The 19,061-nt window shown below is 36.8% G+C and overlaps 1 protein-coding gene across 2 annotated transcripts in view; it reads right to left on the minus strand.

Moving 5' to 3' along the window:
• Positions 1-770: 770 nt before the first annotated feature.
• Positions 771-19,061, minus strand: part of RASGRP1 (RAS guanyl releasing protein 1) — a 37,597-nt gene continuing 19,306 nt past the window's right edge. Inside the window, exons 3-15 of one of the 2 annotated variants that reach the window (XM_063160487.1) lie at positions 18,086-18,239; positions 14,875-15,048; positions 14,027-14,143; positions 12,074-12,349; positions 10,802-10,882; positions 10,053-10,157; positions 8,953-9,062; positions 8,159-8,303; positions 7,404-7,440; positions 6,687-6,833; positions 5,100-5,476; positions 3,583-3,753; positions 771-1,136 (exon numbers count right to left, since the gene is read on the minus strand). In XM_063160487.1, coding sequence (XP_063016557.1) covers positions 3,619-3,753; positions 5,100-5,476; positions 6,687-6,833; positions 7,404-7,440; positions 8,159-8,303; positions 8,953-9,062; positions 10,053-10,157; positions 10,802-10,882; positions 12,074-12,349; positions 14,027-14,143; positions 14,875-15,048; positions 18,086-18,239 — 1,858 coding nt within the window. In that variant the 3' untranslated portion in view covers positions 771-1,136; positions 3,583-3,618. Of the gene's footprint in view, positions 3,754-5,099; positions 5,477-6,686; positions 6,834-7,403; positions 7,441-8,158; positions 8,304-8,952; positions 9,063-10,052; positions 10,158-10,801; positions 10,883-12,073; positions 12,350-14,026; positions 14,144-14,874; positions 15,049-18,085; positions 18,240-19,061 lie in introns of both variants that reach the window. The other variant, XM_063160488.1, reaches the window with a different exon arrangement.

Raw genomic sequence — 19,061 nt, forward strand, 5'->3', positions numbered from 1 at the left:
CCTGTTAAAATTTTTCTATAAAGTTATATCACAAGTCTGGGATTTTGTCTGGGATTACTCAGTTAGATTTTATCTTACTAAAAAAAATTTAAAAGCATAGTGATCTACATGATCACTTATTTTTTCTTTACGTAAACTAAAGAAATATCCTCCAATTACCTCTCAAGTTTTATTTTATTACTTTTCTATAATTATAAAAAAACCCACGACCTGTTTTGCATAAGACCGTAGAGCAGATTTGCCATACAAACAGGAGTTTCACCTCTTGTGTCTTCCTTCTCATGACTGAAGGTAACTGAGTGGGGGCCCATTTCCCCATACAAAAACCAATTTAGGATGTGGTAGTTTGAAGTTTACTGTAAGGTAAATAGCAAGTCTTTAGGGTGCCACAGTACTCCCTGTGCAACAGCAGGCAGCATTAGCAGACACAACAGAAGCCTTGCTTAAACTTGGCAACTGTGCTGTGAAATATTCAAAATTAACATTCTTAACAAAAGTGAGAGGATATGATAGTGAAGATGGGTGCTTTGTAATACTTGGAACAGTGAGTAACAACACAGTGTTTTCACTGTGTCAGCCAGTAAAATACCCAACAAATAATGTGCAAATACCTAGCTTGCCAAGTTTCCCAGGCACCATTCCAAGGCTCAGAGAAGGTGAAGCTGGTCAAAGACACTGGTACTAGGTTAATGCTGCAGAAGGGTCTCAGATAACAGTCAAGGAAGATGAGTATAGGTTGTATAGATTTCTTGGAGATACAAAATCAGAGGTGGCATGAAATGCAATTTTAATGTTTTTCTCTTATAAATATTAAACCAAAATCTTACAATTTATATAAAATCTTTACAATCTGTACACTACTTCAATCTTTTTGGACAGCACTGAACTTTGTCAAGTTGCCATAGAGATCAGTTACAACAAAATAACACATGCTGCTAGAACAAAAACGTATTTCCAAAACATATGAGCTAATCTGAAAGCAATTGTATTTAACCTCAATATGAACAGTAGCCCTGCCTTGTTAATTATGATACTACTCAATCTGTGTACTTTTATCTTCAAACAATCAGAATTCATGCTTAAATGAATTGGGAATGGTGCTTGTTCTTTCTGCCTTCTTGTAAGCAGAGCTGGACCTAGAGAAGGAAGAGGTGAGTGTTTCTTTTTGACTTAGCCACGAGATAAATTTCAGTATCACTGTTTGATAACTTCTGAACAGCACTTCTAATTGTGTCTCTTTTTCCTAACATAAAGCAGCTTGAAGATTAACACAAAGGCACGTAATTTTTGTCTGGGTAGCACTGTCAGTTTTAAGAGTTTCCCTGTAGTCAGGTTCCACTGTTAAGGTGGGGTGGAAGGAGATAACTGTTAGGGGCTTTGGGCAAACAGAGAACCTGAAGGTACTTAGAGAGCTCTGAAGTTATCCAGGTATCAACTGACTTCTTTGAAGCAGGAAGTTTTCAGCACACATGAAGCACTGCTCGCTTGTTTTGTAAGACATTCCTGCAAACAAAGCCCTTTTAAATCTTTCAAATTGAACAAGCAAACTTCACAGAGAAACTTTAAGTTAGCACTTAGAACTGTACAAATCTGTGGTCATAACTCAGTTTGGAGTATTAAGTAGCTAGTTACACAGTAACCTTTGGACCAGCTGCTGATATTAGAGAATTTTCCTTTTAACTATGAGGTTTTGTTCATGATCTCCAAATTCCATCACAGACAAAGTATATACACAAATTCTGTTCAAATCCAGAGTTTAGACCACCAGTGAGCACTTACATTGGCTGTACAGTAAGATTTATGAGTCTTAGCTGCTCCTCCACTTATTTTTTAAATAAGTGAAAATATATTCAACCTTTATCTTGTTTAATAGTTGTAGAAACAGACTTTTATTTGTTAAATGCCTATTAGAAATACACCTTGCTGTAGTTCCCTGAATAGAGGACAAAATCAAGAAGCTCACAGAAAATGGGTAAACCAAGTCTGCAGACATGACCTGACAGCCATTCTGATTGCTTCACTGACCAAAGTGCAATTCTATGTTACTTGTTAATAATTCAGGCTTAGTGTATGAGTTGAAAAAAGCTGCACCGTCTTCAGAGCTGTTTTTTTCCTATGCATTTCAGTTATTTACAGTAATGTTACAGAAAATCTACTACTACTAGTCTTTCCTTCCATTTGTTTTTACTTACACATGGAGTTGCAAGCACAATCCAATTTCCAAGCAATTTTGAATCACTAAACTGGCAAATACTTTCAAATTAACTATAAATAAAGCATCCATATACTTGGTATTGACTGTAAATTGTGGATGGAATGTATATTTATGCCACTTTGAACACAAAGCACAGATGCTATTGTCATTATAAATTTCAATCTATAATGGAACTGGAAACTCAGAAGTGTTGAGCATTAAGTGGTCTTTGTCTATGATGTTTGTATGTGTGATGACAAATATACAACTCTAAGCATACAGATCCTCTTGGAATGCAAATGGAATTTTCAAATCAGCTATTCTGACAAGTAGATTTATCAGTAACTTGAAAGACTTTATTTTCTCTTAAAAATATATACACTTCATGTCTTTAAGTTACCTCCCTTGCACTGTTTACTATACAAAATTTACAGACATAGGAGCACACTCATCTTGACTCTTAAAGTAAAGTGCATGTGAAATCCAGGAGAGAGAAAATGGAGAAATCTTGTTAGGAGCTCTGAAATACAGTAGCTATTGCACAGGGATTGCTCAGTTACAGTTTCCCTCATAATATGGCTCTAAAGATTCTGCTCAACAATGGCATCTACTTTGATGTGAGAGAAATATAACCAACCTTGTTCCATATCTACTGTATGTGGACAACAAGTTACTCCTTATGCCAAATAAGGGGAATTAAATCTTCCAAGTCATGGCATGGAAGCAGTATTCAAAGTCTCTATCGTCTCACTTCTGTTACTTTAATAAAGATAAGTGTTTGAGCAGCAGAACTTCTAAAGCTCTGAAAGATGTTTTTAAAAAACTGTCAGTTTATCTTAAAGTGTGTGGATCAATCAAATATCATTAGCTTAGCTACTTTAATTTTATTGTTAATTTTTGGATTTAAATGTGACCGTTCACTTCATGTCTTTAGTTGGTTTCAGCTCCAAGAAGGAATTGTTTTTCTTAATGTAGTTTTTTCTATAGTTTTACTTACTCAGCTTTATCACACATTTGTTTCTATAAAACTGAGTTGGGCCAAATTTGAGGTGACCCAGTCTTATGAAGATCTACTTTGTCAGAACATTTGTACAGTAAGGTGTGCTGCTGGCAGCCAAGTAAGTCACTGGGAAATCAATATGGTCTTCAACATGAACAGAGACTTCAGCAACACTCTCACTTCTTTTAAAAGCAAACCCAGAAGATACTATTTTCATTGCACAGGTAATGCTAAATTACCTTACAAGGTCAAAATTATTTTATATATTTGGGAGTGCATGTTTAAAAGAGAAATGTAGTAAAGACAACATTTCTGCTTAATATCCTTCAGATTCTCTCTCCAGTTCACTTGGTAAGCAGCTTTATCAGAGCCCCTCTTTCAGTCTTACTTTCTTCCATTCCATGGGAGATTTTCCTCTCATCTGCTAGGAGCAGTCTCTGTGTTGTAGACTGTCAACTACATGGTTTCTTTTCTGGATTGTGAGAGACTCAATTGTTTTGTGTGCCTGTTCCAGCTGGATCTTTAAACCTTCATTGTCTGCCTTTAGAATATTCCTTTCCTAAACAAACAAGAAAAAAAAAATAGAGAATTGTATTTTATTGTGCAATTGTTTGAGGACTGTCTGGTTGTATATTTAGGTTGACTGCCATAAAAATAAACTGGTGTAGCTCTCATCAGAACCAGTAACCTATCTGAATATTTCCACAGTCCCTGCTCTACCCTCTTGTATACTCTGACATCTTTCCACCAGCTGGTATCTGACTCATATTCACAACCTGCACTTATCCACCCTCCACTGCACCTCTCATAACAACAGCAGTCTGGGCAAACAACAACACAGGTCACACTTTACCACTCTGCTGCTGCAGAAATTGATGTAGCAGAAGCCATTCATTCATAACATCATCTGGTGTTTAGTAATTGAGGTCAGAAGGAGGGAGCAAGGGCAAGTGCAAATTACAGGGCTCACATGAATGGGACATTTTAAAGAATACATTTTTACAAGTTACATCCATGCTTCACATCCTTGTATTGAATATACTGTTGATTGAAAGGGAAGTGGTTTGTACTGGAAGATTGTCTTAATCTTGGTCTTAATAAACCACTCATCTTTGATAAAACATGAGTTCACTTTATCAGCACCAAGGGATATTTTGAAAGTTATAGTCATCATTCTAAGATTAGACTGTGGTCCTGTGGTCATCACAGAATAGTGATAAATACTGAGAAAAAAGTCTGAAAATAAGTCTTTGTTCCTCATAATTATAGCTGTATCTGTCCATTAATTGCACCTTTGGAATTGCAACAGTCTCTTTAATCTGTCTGGAGAGGTGTTTGTACAAACCTGAACCTGGGCCCCATGTTTGAGGTGACACAGTGTTATGAATAGCTGTTGTGTCAGAGCACTTTAGAGTAAGCTGAGACACAATGGGGCTGATGCAGGTGAAATCTAGCAAGAAGCATCCTGTCCACAGCAAAATTTCTTGGTGGTCCTTACATCTGTCAGTTGAATAAAAGCAGAGCTCCCTACCCTCTCAGCCCCACATATCCTGTCACCTGGGGGAGCAGAGGCCACCAAAATCAGGAAGAAATTCAGAACTATGTTCCTCATTTTATGGAGCAACATTCTGTCCTGAGTGATTGGATTATGTTCACATTCTAGAACAGACAGGGATCAGTGTGAATGTCGTCAAAGCCCTGTACTAACACTAAAATTTATCATTTAAATAAAGCATTGCTGGAAGTTAAAGTGGCTAAGACTTTATGATGTCATTCATGGATTGTTCAACTGCAACTGGCAATCACTGGAGTGAAGTGACACCTTGCCACCCAGCCACTCCCCCACACATCAACCACTTGACCATACTGTTGTGTAAAACAGAATTTGTTCCATCATGTATGTACCTGCTCAAGTTCCTGGTATGAAGGTTTACAGCTGTGATGCTCCTCCTTCATTTTGTGGCTGGAGTCCTTGTTCTCCCATTTAACAAATGCCCTTCGGCGGCCGAGAATTGGGCTTGGGAACGTGGAGGATGCTGGGGCCGCCTGGAGATAAGGATTCTCTGGCATCCTGTGCTCTTTCTTCTCTCTCCGCTTACGAGACACATCACCAGCCAGCAGTACAGGATCAGTCTGTGTACTTTTATGAATCACAGCTGGTTTCAGTCTCACTGAGATTTTCTGAGCTGAGGAACCCATGAGCATAATGGTTCGATCCTTGCTGTCCTCACTGTGCTCCACTACTTCTCCATTAGGAAAGGTGAATGATCCTTCTTCTTGTCCTTTAAAATATATATGGTAAATTAAGGCAAGATCTTCTCCCAGAAAAGGAGAAACAGGAGGCATGGTAATTAAACATGGTTTTAATAAATAAAGCATTTATTCCTTACTGACTTTTACATTCATTGCTCTCCAAAATAGATGTCATTAGAAGTTTCTTAATGTTGTGTCCCTTGAAACAACTCTTAGCCCTGTCTCAGTAACACAAATATGGATCAGTAAGAAGAAAACAGGTGTGGCATCAAGGTCAGCTTGAGAAAAACTCAGATCTGGGTAAGAGGTGGTTACTACGTAGTGCTGCAGTCATTTCAGACACAATCACAGAGATGCACATAGTGTCAAGAGAAATGGGCTGCACTGAGCTCTACATATATGCTAACAGGAAGCCTAAGGTGGAATCCAGCAGTATGAGTCTTAAATATAACACAAAAGATTGATAATCAAAGTGGCAGGAAGCAGATTTGAAGAACATTAAATACCGGCAAAGAACAGGAAAGAAATTCAAAGAAAGCAAATATGCAAAGAGTTGGAAATGAAAACAGAAGTAGCCTGGTGTTTTCAAGGACAACATTCCTTCTTTGGAAGCCTACACAGAAAATTTTATACAGTTTATTTGATATAAGGAGAAAAGAACAGAGAGGTGTAGATTTTTCAGTTACAATTCTGTAGAAGATGCACAGATGGATAGGAGTTAGAGATTCAGCTACTGAAGTAGCTGAAGTAGAAAAATAAAGACAATAATTAGCTGTTGCTTTTCCTAGCACACGGATACACAGGAAAACTGCCTTTATAAACTCCACATTAAAATGTGAGTCAGAATTGTAACAGTGCAGAAGTCAATATTACAACTTGCTAAAAAGCAAGACTTGCTTGTCACAAGGTGAGAGAGTTAAGGAAGTCTGTTAACTCTTCATGTCACAAGGCATCTGGTTCTCATGGGAGTCTGGCAGAAGATTTACCCCTTATTTGGTAGAATTTGTGCACCATACACTGTGTAGTGTGACAAGAGATCTCCCAGAAAGGGAGTCCATCCTTAGTCTACAGCAGGAACCGTGTTACTTGATAAAAGCTAATATACACCTGTTTCTAGTTTCTATGTAGACAGAACACTGCAGTTAACTCACAAAACCTAAAAGGATGCTGTACAACAGCTTTAAAAGAAAAAGGAGCAAAGAAAGGAAATATTATCTACATATTTGGATCTTTTCTCACCATGGAATTGTTCTTTAACTCCTACTGGGCAGAGGCTCGAAGCAAGAGCAGATGTTGGGCTGCTGTCTGCAACTGAAGTTTTGGGTCTTCTCTTGCACTCTATCACAACCAGGTCTTTGCATTGCTTGTGACAGTTCATCCCACAGTCTGTAAACAAAATAATGTTTGCATAATTCCGTGGCTCTGGTGTAGCATCTAAGCACTACTGCCCTCCTGGGAAGCAAGAAGCCTTCTTTGGTGTTCTCTACATGCATTACCTGTAACAACATACATCTGTAAAACAACATCCCTTTGCTATACATGCCTAAAACTCCTTTTCATTATGAAAGTACAAAATGGCACCATTCAGTCACATAAGGGCTCTGACTGTAGGAGCTGCAGAGAAAGTTGATACCTGTATGAGAAAGAAAACTGCAAAATGGATTTTAGGAATGTGCTGCACAATATTCACAGAGTGGTGATGTTTTTGTCCAAGGGTCTGTTCCCAAACCCTCTGAATTCAGTCATGCCTTGCAAAGCATAAGAGCTGTCAGCTACAAGTCCCTTCATCTCTGCATTTCTTGTATCTGTCACACTATTCTTGAATCAGTCCTGTCCTCCCTGGGAGGTCAGATTAAATGGGTCTGTAGATACAGCCATGGATCTCAGGATGATCACAGGTTTTTGTCATTCCCTATCAATTATGGATTAAAATTAACAAAGTATAAAGTACTTTACCTTTGCATCTGTATCCTTGTTTAATGACTCCCCATAGCTGAAACAAACAAACAAAAAGCCTACGTATTAATATATTTCTCTGCATGTTTGATACCCCCAGATAAAAAACACACTAAAAGATCCACTCTTTTCTAAGATCTGAGCACTTGCAGAATATCTTGTTTTTCTGCACTTCTAATCATAATGTCAAAGTAGAACTATTTACTCCTTTACCATAAGGTAAACAATATTTTATGTGTCTCAATGACAAACAAAATATCTTGAGCTAATCTTCTGAATTAGCTCAAGCATCAGCATCAGCAGATGTGGCAGTTCCTCAAGAAGCTGTGGAGCTGGAGTAGATGGAGAATTCTTCTGTCTCAGCACCCTTGCCTGATCTCAGCTGAATAGAAGATTGGTAGGACAACATTGGTCAGTTGTATGAAACCTTCCATGCTACAGGCAGAGGCATGTCATGTTTGTATCAGGACATGAATTCTAGCAGCCCCAAGGAGTGGAAGGCTCTGCATTTGGAAATCTTGCCTGAGACTGCTTTTGGTGACATAAACAAACCCCACAAAATATGAACCATGTTTAAACATACTGACACTGCCAAGAGGGGAGAAAAGGGTACCTTAAACATCTACAGAGGCAGAAGTCTGGTGTTCACTGATGTTTTATAAAGATCCATTTCTGTATATGATACAAGGCAATTATGAGATAAAAAGTCAAAATTCCAAAGAAAGTTAACATAATTTGCTAAAAAGTAAGCTTACAAATCCAGCACAGTTGTCGCAGAAAGTGGGCCTTAAGTAAGTGGTCTCTTGGAAGTTGTGAGCAAAGCCAAGTCCCAGTTTGGAATAGATTGAGCTAGCCCTCATAAAGTAAGCTGTTATTTCATCCCTGCTAATCAGACCTTCCCTGGAAACAAACAAGAAAAGTTGTTTGTGAGACATAGATTTTGCCAAATGCATAAAGAGAATTAAATATCTTTTTCCTTCACATTTTATAATAGCAATAGTTTAATGCACAAAAAGCTAAAGTGATCTCAGTAATCTTGCCAACTGCTTCCAAAGTATACAGAAGCTGATCTACACATTTAAACTGCAGACTGACAGGATAAATGGAATGTCTGCACATGTGATGCAACCTCAAAATTACTTCATAGTAAACCTCTGAATAATCACTACTGTATTTTCCCATGCTCTAATATGTTAAGAAAAATGTTCCTGATGTTATCAAAATATACATATGCCAATTCTCTATTTTTAAGGGACAGCTTTATCATAGGAAAATTCTTTAGCAGTATATAGTGGATATAATTTGAAAAAAGTTTCTTTTTCTATCGTCTGTTTTCCCTTCTAAATGAGCTTGGATACCACTGCTGTAAGGCAAAAGAAGAGGTCATTCACAACATGTTTAGAAGATGCTTTTGTCATTTATGTTTTCACTTCTGTCTGTGCTTGAAGAGGATGCTTTCAACACCCTAATGATGAAGTACAACTTAAACACAAAACCCCCTAAATCTCTCCCAAAACAGATGCTATAAAGTTGATAAGCAGGCACTCACCAGTCCTTAGCCATTACGCAAAACGAGAATGGGAAACTGGCAGCAATCTTTTCAAATTCTTCCTGGGAAATGTATCCATCCTGATCATGGTCATAATTCTTGAAGACAGACTGTGCAAGGTAAGAGTGTAATAGTTTATAATGAGGATGGTCTCAATTACCACTTTAGAAAGCCTCCACATTATTCATGGATCTCATCTCCCATCTTCTCCCAGTGTATATTAAACAGTGCAACAGCCTAATTGCATTTTTTGCTTGAGACTAAAAAAGCATTACGATTTTTTGGTTTGCAGCAAAACATCGGTAAGTCACTACAGGCTGGACTAAAAGCTTCACAACACGATGACAGCTGTTTTTTACTTCTGCTTTAAGACCATTCTGTCCAGGCCCACATATACAATTTGTACTAATGCTCTCAATTAGTGGTCTCCATGGTGGTTTCTGTAGCCAAATGAGTGCAGCTGCCTAGCTTATTTCATTGGGACAGCATTATGAGAAAATCAGTTATAGGGCAGAATTTTCAGGCAGATACCTGTTTCCACTTGAGGAATGTATTACTGTTTGTCACTGCTGCAAGGCAAGGCGCACACCCAGAATAAATTTAGAAATATATTCCAAAACAGTGTGTATCAAAGGATGCCTCACAATATTAGAAGTGCTTAGACAGGAAAGCAATGAAGCAGGTAAGCAAAGACAAACACATCTCTACCTCTATCAGTTTTGGAATCAAGAACCTTAATTGTTTCCCATAAAGCAGGGGACCCAAAAGGAAACGAAAAACAATTGCTGTGTGTAACAAAGCCACTGAGAGGCCTCTGCATCAGTAATATGATGTTGGAGGCCCTGGTAAAAATGGATTCCCTGGCTCCCTGAAAGTGTGCCTCTGCAAATGCACAAACCAGCATTCCCAGCTCCTGATGGCCCTTCACCCCCTGAAGGAATTTCCACCCCTGCCTCATGTCTGCTGCTGCTGCTATTTACAGGTAGGCAAAAGTATCTGTTTGTGAGCACAGAAGGCCCATCCCCATATTTTCTCATACCTTGAGATTAAGGCTATAAACGTTTACAATAGTATGAAGTACACTGGCCAACCTTACTTACATCTACCATCCTCTGAACATGTTTGCTGATGGTTTTTGGATCAGGTTTTGGGGCCACTCCTGAAGCCCAGTCTGCAACTACTGGTGGTTTGGAAGGTGTCATAGGCTTAAAAAATTGAAAGGAACTTCATTATTACCACATGGAAAGATTTTCAGTATTACACTTTTTCCATTTGTGACAGTGGACTATGTGACACAAGACTGCAGAAATGATCTGTTGGACCCAACATCATTCTTTTGATAATTACATGGTGCTTAAGCTCTTCCTTGAACTGTTCAAAAGAGCAGTCATTCCTTAAATTGTCACAGTTCACTGACAGCCCTGTAAAATCACCATCTTTTCCATATTAATAAAACAAGAACAAAACTACCACATAACATTCATGGGTTTCATCATTTGAATCATATAAGATTTTCCATTTGAATAAAACACTATCAACTGCCAAGATTAAGACTGATGTCATGTCTCTATAGAGCAACTTCATTTGTCATTGTGTTCATATTATAAAACCTTATATAGTGTCAACTCATGCCATATATTCCATTTTAAACTTCATCATCAACCAAACAATTTGTGCTTTAATAGATTTCACTCAGTCTACAAAGCTAAAATGTTTTCAATTTAGCATATAGTAAAATAAAATACTAAATTGAATGCAATAGATAAAATTTTCTTTTAAAAAATCCTGGTTTTAAATTACAATCACTCATAAAAGCCCTCCTTTTTTAAGAATCTGTAAAGGCCCTTACAGCAGCTCGGTGACTTCGAGGCTCTCGTGCATATGAAAGTTCATAAATTTCATCTTCTGTGTAGTAAAGATCAAGGGACAGCTGAAAACAAACACATCAGTTTAATTCCTGAACAGTCACTACTAGTTTAAAAACTTGCTGCTGGAGTGCACTCATATTTTTTGGTGATTTTTTTAATGTAGATTACACTTAGAAAAAAATGAACTTGAGCTGCACAGGTGTTCACAGTGATTTGAAATGTGTCCAATTCTACATTACAGACTGTTATTGCCATTATCTGGAAATCTCTAACATGGAGTGCTGGGAGTTCAGAAGCTCCTGCATTGAAATGAAGCATTTCTTCTCATTTATATCCTGTAATATATTCCTGCATGAAATTATGACCAAGTTCTACATATTTGTAGTAGCTGATTTTATAAAACATTTTTTAGAATAAAAAAATACTTAGAATAATTTCAAACAAAACATTTAAAACAAATAGCAGGAAGAAGTAAGAAGTTCACCACTTCACATAGCTGTATTTCAGGCTCTGGGCATGTGCGCTTAATCTTACACAAGGGTGCTCCCAGACAGAACAAATAACCTCAGGCACATAAGCATTTTTATCTATTATCTTTTTCCTGAAACAGGGCTTGTAACCAGAAAGTGGAAGTGGACTCTCTGGTTTTTCCAAGGCAAGATACTTGTTAAGGCCAAACAAAACTGAGAAACAAGAAAGGAAGATTTACTCTTTTAATAGAAGGTAGTATTTTAACTTACTAGGAGAAGCCAAAACTATAGTTTTAACAATGACCTAGGTAGTATAAATTTTTCAGTAGCATGACACTGACTAGATATGACTAGGAGTGAAATACATTAGCTATATGTGACCAATGTTTATGTCAGACAGTTTCTTAAGCACCAGAAGAAACTTGGCTAGAACTGCCAAGTATCTTGAGGGACTGAACTTTTGTGTGATTTCGTTTTCAACACAAGGAATCTTCCTTACTGACAGTACAGAGAGGAATACAGTGAAGCAGAAATAAACATTTCCTTCCCTTATAGAAATAATTTGAAGCATACTGCTGAAGTGGCACCTCTACCCTTGCTGCCACATAAATCATCACCACTATCTTCTATTCCTGAACATTTCCCCTTTGGGGAAAAAAAGATTACAATCTTATGTATTCAATTAATTTATTCAATCAGTTAACTAATGGGATTCTCTATTTAGTTATTTGACACTATATGACAATTTTAATTGGATGCATTTATCTCGTCTAACACACTTACTGTAAGCAAGTGAACAAGGTCCATATTAGCCTCCAGGGGAAGTGGCATTTCCTGGAGTTGTATCAGCTCATCTATGTGGTTATACAGAGAATATAGTTTGTACACATTAATCTTTTTGTCCTCCAAGTAGTCTGGCATGCCCTCATAAAGGGATATCAAGTCTTTCAGGTGGACCCCAAGGATTGGGATCTTAAAGTTACTGCACTCGTTATAGGCACGTCGGTAACTATCATAATTTCTGTAAGACGAAAGCAATTCTGTCATCTCATTAAACACCTAAAAATAAAAAGAAAACCAAAGAGTCAGCACTTCTTACTATTTCTGTTTTTGTCATACAGCCAAGAACTTCCCATATTATTGTTAAGAAATTTACTATTGAAAAAAATTACAAAACTTCAAATGAAATCTAGGTGTTCTAGATTTCCTACTCCCATAATAATATGTAATTATAGATGGTTAATTTGTAGCCTAATCTATACTGCTGGTCTCCTTACACTCCCCATTTAGTAAAATGAAAAGAGATGATTTTCTTGAATCAGGGGGATCTGAATGCAGTCAATGTGTAAGCATAGCACAAGCTCTCTGACATTCATAAGAGCAGCCATCTTCACATTCAAATCTGGAATGCATTCTCTGACTTCCAGGACACCAGTTGGAATTGCTGGAGAGGTCCTGGCAGTGAAATCCTGTGCTGTGCCATGATCCCATCATGGTGTGACCAGAACGGTTCAAGGTGTTACACCTGTCTTTTTAAGAAAATTTTTTCCATGGAAATGAATTAGAAACAGATTCTTGTGTTTTTATGAAGGCCAAATTAATCTTCAGTCTAGCAGTATAAATATTTCCCTTGTTTAAAATTATACAGGTACAAAATTGACTCATTAACATAATAAAATCCATGGACTAATGTCTTCTCTGGGAAATTCCTGTCAAAGTTCTCCATTTGTAACCTTTGCAAACTGTTTGACGTAGTTAAACCTCGAAGTGTGAGGTTTACAAGTCATTAATTACCAGACTTTTATTACCTGTTTTCTATTAGCACCTGTATACAATTTCTTGAAACAAGAAGTTATTCAAATGATGTGCACACATGCAGACCTTAAAATGACAAAATTTGAAAAATATGTTTCTAAAATAAGCTTTCTAACTGATTTTATAGATTCTGATAGCTGTAAACATTTCCACTGGGAGGTTACACTTCAGGTCCAGGTATGCACTGTTTATTTAGGCTTATCATGCTGTGATCAAAACAGGCTCATTAGATACATTCATAGATTCTTTCAGGCCCCAAAAGAAGAAAGTATCTTATTGTCTTAAGAAGTCTCTTAAGAAGCCACATGAATGCTTAAGAAGCATTGCTAAAAAATATGCCTTCCTTCCCTTTTTAATAGCTTTCAATGGTATTTCACAAGAATTTAACTGGAAATTAAAACAGATTCCTAACAGTCCACCATACCACGTGTGCATTAGGGCTAAATTTGTTCAAGTCTAACTTAAATAAAACCTGTCAAATGGAAAGATCAGATGAACAAAATCAGTCCTTTCACTCAAAGTGAGAGCTCTGTGCTAGCATTTTACAGATTAAGGATGATCAATGTTACTACAGAAGACAATAGTTTGGTTTTCAAGTGTTCACTTTGTTTCCATATGTGAATATTATTTTGTACTACTGCATGTAAATGAAAGTGCAGCTCATGACATCTGAGGCTAAAGGAGAAACTTTAGAAAATCTATACAAGTCTTGAAGAAAGGTGGGGTTGCAAGAGGTGCAGGAGTAACTGGTGATGTAGAGATGAAATAATCAATAGAAACCCTTCAAAACCAAAGCAATTTTTGTTCTTTGTTTCCATCTTATCCAACAAACTTTAGTGTGTGTTACTTTTAGTGTGTGCAGTGACAAAAAAAGTTAAGTTAAAGGTTCTCGCATTTGTAAAATTTAGAAGCAATACCAACCTTAATTACATCATGAGGAACACATGAGCTTGTTTCCTTTAGCCTGGAAATGGAACTGTGACAGAGACCTCCTATCACTGCCATTAATGTGTTAAAATTCTGCAGTTGGTGAAGCTTCTGTGTTCACATTAAAAAAAAAAAAAACAAACAAAAAACAGTATAAATTAAAGGTTCAGGTTGTTCAATGTGCACATCCAAATTTTAATTTCCTCTGTTGTCTTCCTCCAAAGTCTTACAAGTTTGTGCCATTTGACTTCATGTATTTTGGTGATGAGCTATGATTTTACTAGGTGTAACATGAACTTTACTGTTATTAAATCAAATATTAAATTCTCAGATACAGTAAGTCTTCAAAGTACCTCCTCAGTATTTCCCCCTTTTCCCACAATCTACCACAAGTAGGAAACACTGCCTATTATCTTTGTTATGACTGCAGTTGAATTAGTATGCAAAGAATACAATTAGGACCCTAGCTCTCTTTTTATCCAGAAAGGTGTTTCTGGTGGAATGCTTCTAATTACAGCCAAAGCCATCAGGGTCTCTCATGCTTTGGTAAGCTTCACAGCCACAGCTGGGAATCTCACATGCTGATTCAAAAGCAAGTCCAGTTTTACAGTGAAAATAATTTCTTCAGAATGAAATGAGAAAGTCCTGATGCCACGACCCTAATATCTGAACACTTCGTAAGACAGCACCACACACAGAAATGCACATGTGGTACGCATGAACCACCAGAGCAGTGCCAACATTCCCAGCTCACCCTACAGCAGTAGCATGGGAAGAGCAGAAAAAAGGGCTGCATCAGAGAAAGACAAAATAAACAGCAAACATGCTAGATTTTAACTGACCTGTGCAACGTGGATAAACTTGATGAACACTTCAGCCCGAAGCTGTGGTGTTGGTCTGCTCAGAACCATTAGCTGCACCCACTGAGAGATACCATTGCAAAGAGAAATTGATCTTTCCATTGTTGGGTTCTCTTTCACACAACTATTCACAATGTAGTTCTGATAATCTGAGAACTTAAACAAAAGAAGCGTAAATGAAAATTAATGTCGTCTCATATGCCTCATGATCTGTGTGTGGACAGAGGTCTGCTTTGCAAATGAAATATACACCATATCTTTTACACCTGAACTATCCATAAAACTGAAATATTTCCTTTGTTAAAGCTTTGTTAAGTTCAAAGCAGGGGCTTCCACTAATTGAATTAACTGAAAGCTTCTATTTGCCATATCTCAGAAGTCTTGGCTCTTATAAATCCCAGGATGAATAGAACTGGGGCTTTCCTCCCAGCCTCAGTGGCTTCACAGATTCATTGACTTCTATTGGGAAGGTTAAACAGAACTTAAATTGTAATCTAATAACTCAGTTTAAGGGAATTCAGTGTTCAGTTCATGTATTCTGTAGATGGGGCACACTTCTGAACTAAGCTACACTAATACAAAAAGCAAGTTCAATGGGATTAATACAAAACTGAGATAAGACTATTAAGAGTGAGGGCTGCAGATTCCTTAATACTTTTGATACAACTTGTGAGATTCTCTTATTTAATCAAGACAATCTAAAATTGTTCAGTAGATACCTGTAACACACTTTTTTTTTAAGCCATTCTTACATTAAGATTAAAAAGAAGAAATAATTTGCTTTTGTTAAACAGAATTTTTATTCATTCTGTTGATTTATCCATTAACAAAAATACACAAGAATTTGAATAATCAGAAAACATTACATGGGATTTTTATATCCATTCTTTAATATAACCACTAATATCTTACCAAAACCACTCATAGCTGTAAGAGATATACATTCCTCTCCACAGGAATATGTGGAATAGCACTGATCTTTAAGCAAAGGTCAGGCTGTTGTTTGTTTCTTACACTCCCTCTCTCATCTTCTTGCAACTTTTTAAATTTTTTCCATCTGTTTAATAAGAACTACTAGCACTTTCAAAGCGGATGACAGCAGACACCTCTAGATTTGTCCTTATTAAATTAAAAATGGAAGAAATATTAGTAATAAGTAGAGCTATCTCTGAGATTACACAGTACTTACATTACAATTATTCTTTGAATTTTGAACTCCAGCCAGATTTGGCTGGATCTGAAAATTTAAGCAATTACTCTATAAGATAGATAATTTTTCAATTTTTGACTACATAATTATGAACTTCATAGCAGTTTCAGTACAACTACGAATCAGTATATATTTTTTTCTCATCAGTAATCTTCAGAAAAGTTTGGGGTTTTTTTAAATCCTGAAGAAATTAATCTCTAAAATGCTACTTGAAAGTTTTGAATTAATTGTGGTACACAAATAATTTGAAGTCAACTATAACAAGCTTGTTAGTGGCAGATACACTAAAGTAGTTTAGGTATTTAAATATTGCTTGAGTCTGTTATTGCGATGATTAACAAAAGCCTCAACAAGAATCCAGAATCCAGATTCTTACAAAAGACTGTGGCCTCCCTGTACTTTATGACTAGTGATTAAAATACTTTCCAAGCACCAGCATGCCTCCAGCCCTTACTCTGTGAGCACCACTCCTTGCATTCTAATTTGCTGCAAGATGGATGGTATCTCATGGAAGATTTTGCTGTATGCTGTGTATGTGATCAAATATTCCCTTCTGACTTCCAAATGCCCAGGCCTTTAAATAGTTATTCCAGGGATTAATAACACAGCTGGTCATTTTCAATCTTTCTCCTGGTGTATGATGCCACATTAGAACAATGAAAGGATTCTGCAGCTTAGCACATCTAAGGTTTAGATATATACTCTGCAAAGGTTTAATTAATATAACTAATTATTAATTACATATAATTTTCTGACCCAAAGTCTTGGTCTCAATTTATACAAAAACATATGCAGGTACCCTGTATATAAAATATATACATGCATGTAACTGTTGGAACTCCATGACACATCTGACACTCTGACTAAAATCATGCTTGTTATACTCATTAATTACCTTACATCTGCACAGAGGTGTTGAAAATGGTAAGTTATATAAGCTTTGCATATTATTACTGCCTACAGGCAGCAATCTGTGCATGACTTCAGTTCTACAGCTTTTTGAGTTTAACGCAAAACACAGAGTCACGTACTGTCAGCTCAAAACAAAGTACATGAAAACACGACTGTGAAATCTTCCACCACCTAGCGAGAGCCCCTTTTCTTGCATAGGTTCAGCTTCATATTGTAGTGGTACCAAAAAAACCCACTGAAACCAACTAAATAACAAGAAACGGCAAAAAAACCCAAAAAAAACCAACCCACTAAAAAAATAACTTTGCTTTCAGTCTTATTTTCACACAGACTTTGCAACCCTTCTAGATTTTGGTCCCTAACATTCACTTTTCCATGTGTAAACTGTATCAGGTTTGAAAAGAGGCAATGTTGTACCATACAGTGATGCAAGTGAAGCCAAGGTGCATAGGGAAGTTTGCATCTTATCAGCTACACACATGACTGAGCAAAAAATATCTTGGATAAATCCTTAAAAATTGTTTCTGTATATGACAGCATAATAAAATGTTTAACCTCCTTATTTTAAAAATGGCATTTTCTAAAGTGCTTTCTTATCTCTGGTCTTTATTTTGTTATGCACAATCAAAAAAGGCAAGCAGAGTCCAGCACTAATCACTGCACAGGACTGCTGCACTGATCACAACAGCCACAGAAGGTTGGTATTCTAGGAGAATATTCCAAGTTTTCCTGTACTTGTGTCCAATGGCATCCCTTGTTCTAACAAAACAAGCTTCTTTGGAAGGTTTTCTCCTCTTCCTTCCAACTGATCTTGCCCCAGCTGTCCCACAGTTGAGATTCATTCTCTCACTCTCATATGGTTGTAGCAGAAGGGTATTTACTCAGAATCGAAGTTACACTGGCCACCTTCAATACTAGTAAAGTAAAAGAGTCTGAAAACAGACTCAGCATGTCCAACATCTTGTATGGCAGAGTTAATCCTGTACTGTTACCTCTGCCGTTTCTCCTATGTCTTGCCCATAATTGCTTAATATAAATAAATAATTACATAAATAAATAAAAATAACTTACTGATATTCTTCGGAAAGACTTAAACTCAAGATAGGTAAGATGGTCTGACAGCTCCTCTGGCTCAAGGTGATCAAAAAGAAGTGAGACTTTCCGTTTCTTACTGGTGTTGGCCTTTACACGCTGTGTCAGCTTTCTAGACCAATCCCTAGAATTTCTTTTAAAACACAATTACTCCAAGTTATTTACTGAAGAGCAAAATTTTCCTCTTTCCCTAAGTCAGAGGTAACATTGTTTTCATGCCTTACTGCAGTAAAAACTGAATTATTTGAATTTCAAAACAGCAAACTCCTTTCATGCATTAGAGATTATATGACAAAATATTATTGTTAGTCTTTATTGTATTGATGTAGCACTTGAAGTACAATAGAACTGTCTTAGTGAACAGCATGAGAGTCTATATAATTTCTGCAATCAGTTCTACATTTTCAGAATAGCTATCTGTAACTTTGTCTTCATTGAACACATCCAGAGCTCCTCCATTTAATAATCCTTAGATTTCCTTCAGCAGCCTCTATGAACTGTCTCCATTTGCTATTGACCCACAGAGTAATAAAATGTATTTCAATTTGAAATGCTAAATATCCTCTTTCATAACCTGATGTAAAATGTATGCTAAATTCTGCTCTGCTTTAGCCAGTGCATTTCCAAAGTACAAACTGACACTTGTACTGTTCCACAGAACTATCTCACTCTCATGTAACAGGGAAACGTCTTCCCAAGAAAGAACTATGTGATGTACAGCTCTAGGATTTATTCTTGTCACAACAAGTATTTTATAACCAAAATCATCTAAACAGTGTCAAGAGTCTGACAATGTAACAAGCTATATCCTTACTTACCTTTGTTGCTAAAATATAAACATACTTTTTTACCTCATGTGTTACCCATTCAAATTTTATTCTCCTTTTTCAGTGATTTCAAGTGATCTCACAAGATCATTAGGCATCTATAAATTTTCTAAGTTCCCTGGACAGGG

This window comes from Melospiza melodia, chromosome 6, assembly GCF_035770615.1.
Source record: "Melospiza melodia melodia isolate bMelMel2 chromosome 6, bMelMel2.pri, whole genome shotgun sequence".
Lineage (NCBI taxonomy): Eukaryota > Metazoa > Chordata > Aves > Passeriformes > Passerellidae > Melospiza > Melospiza melodia.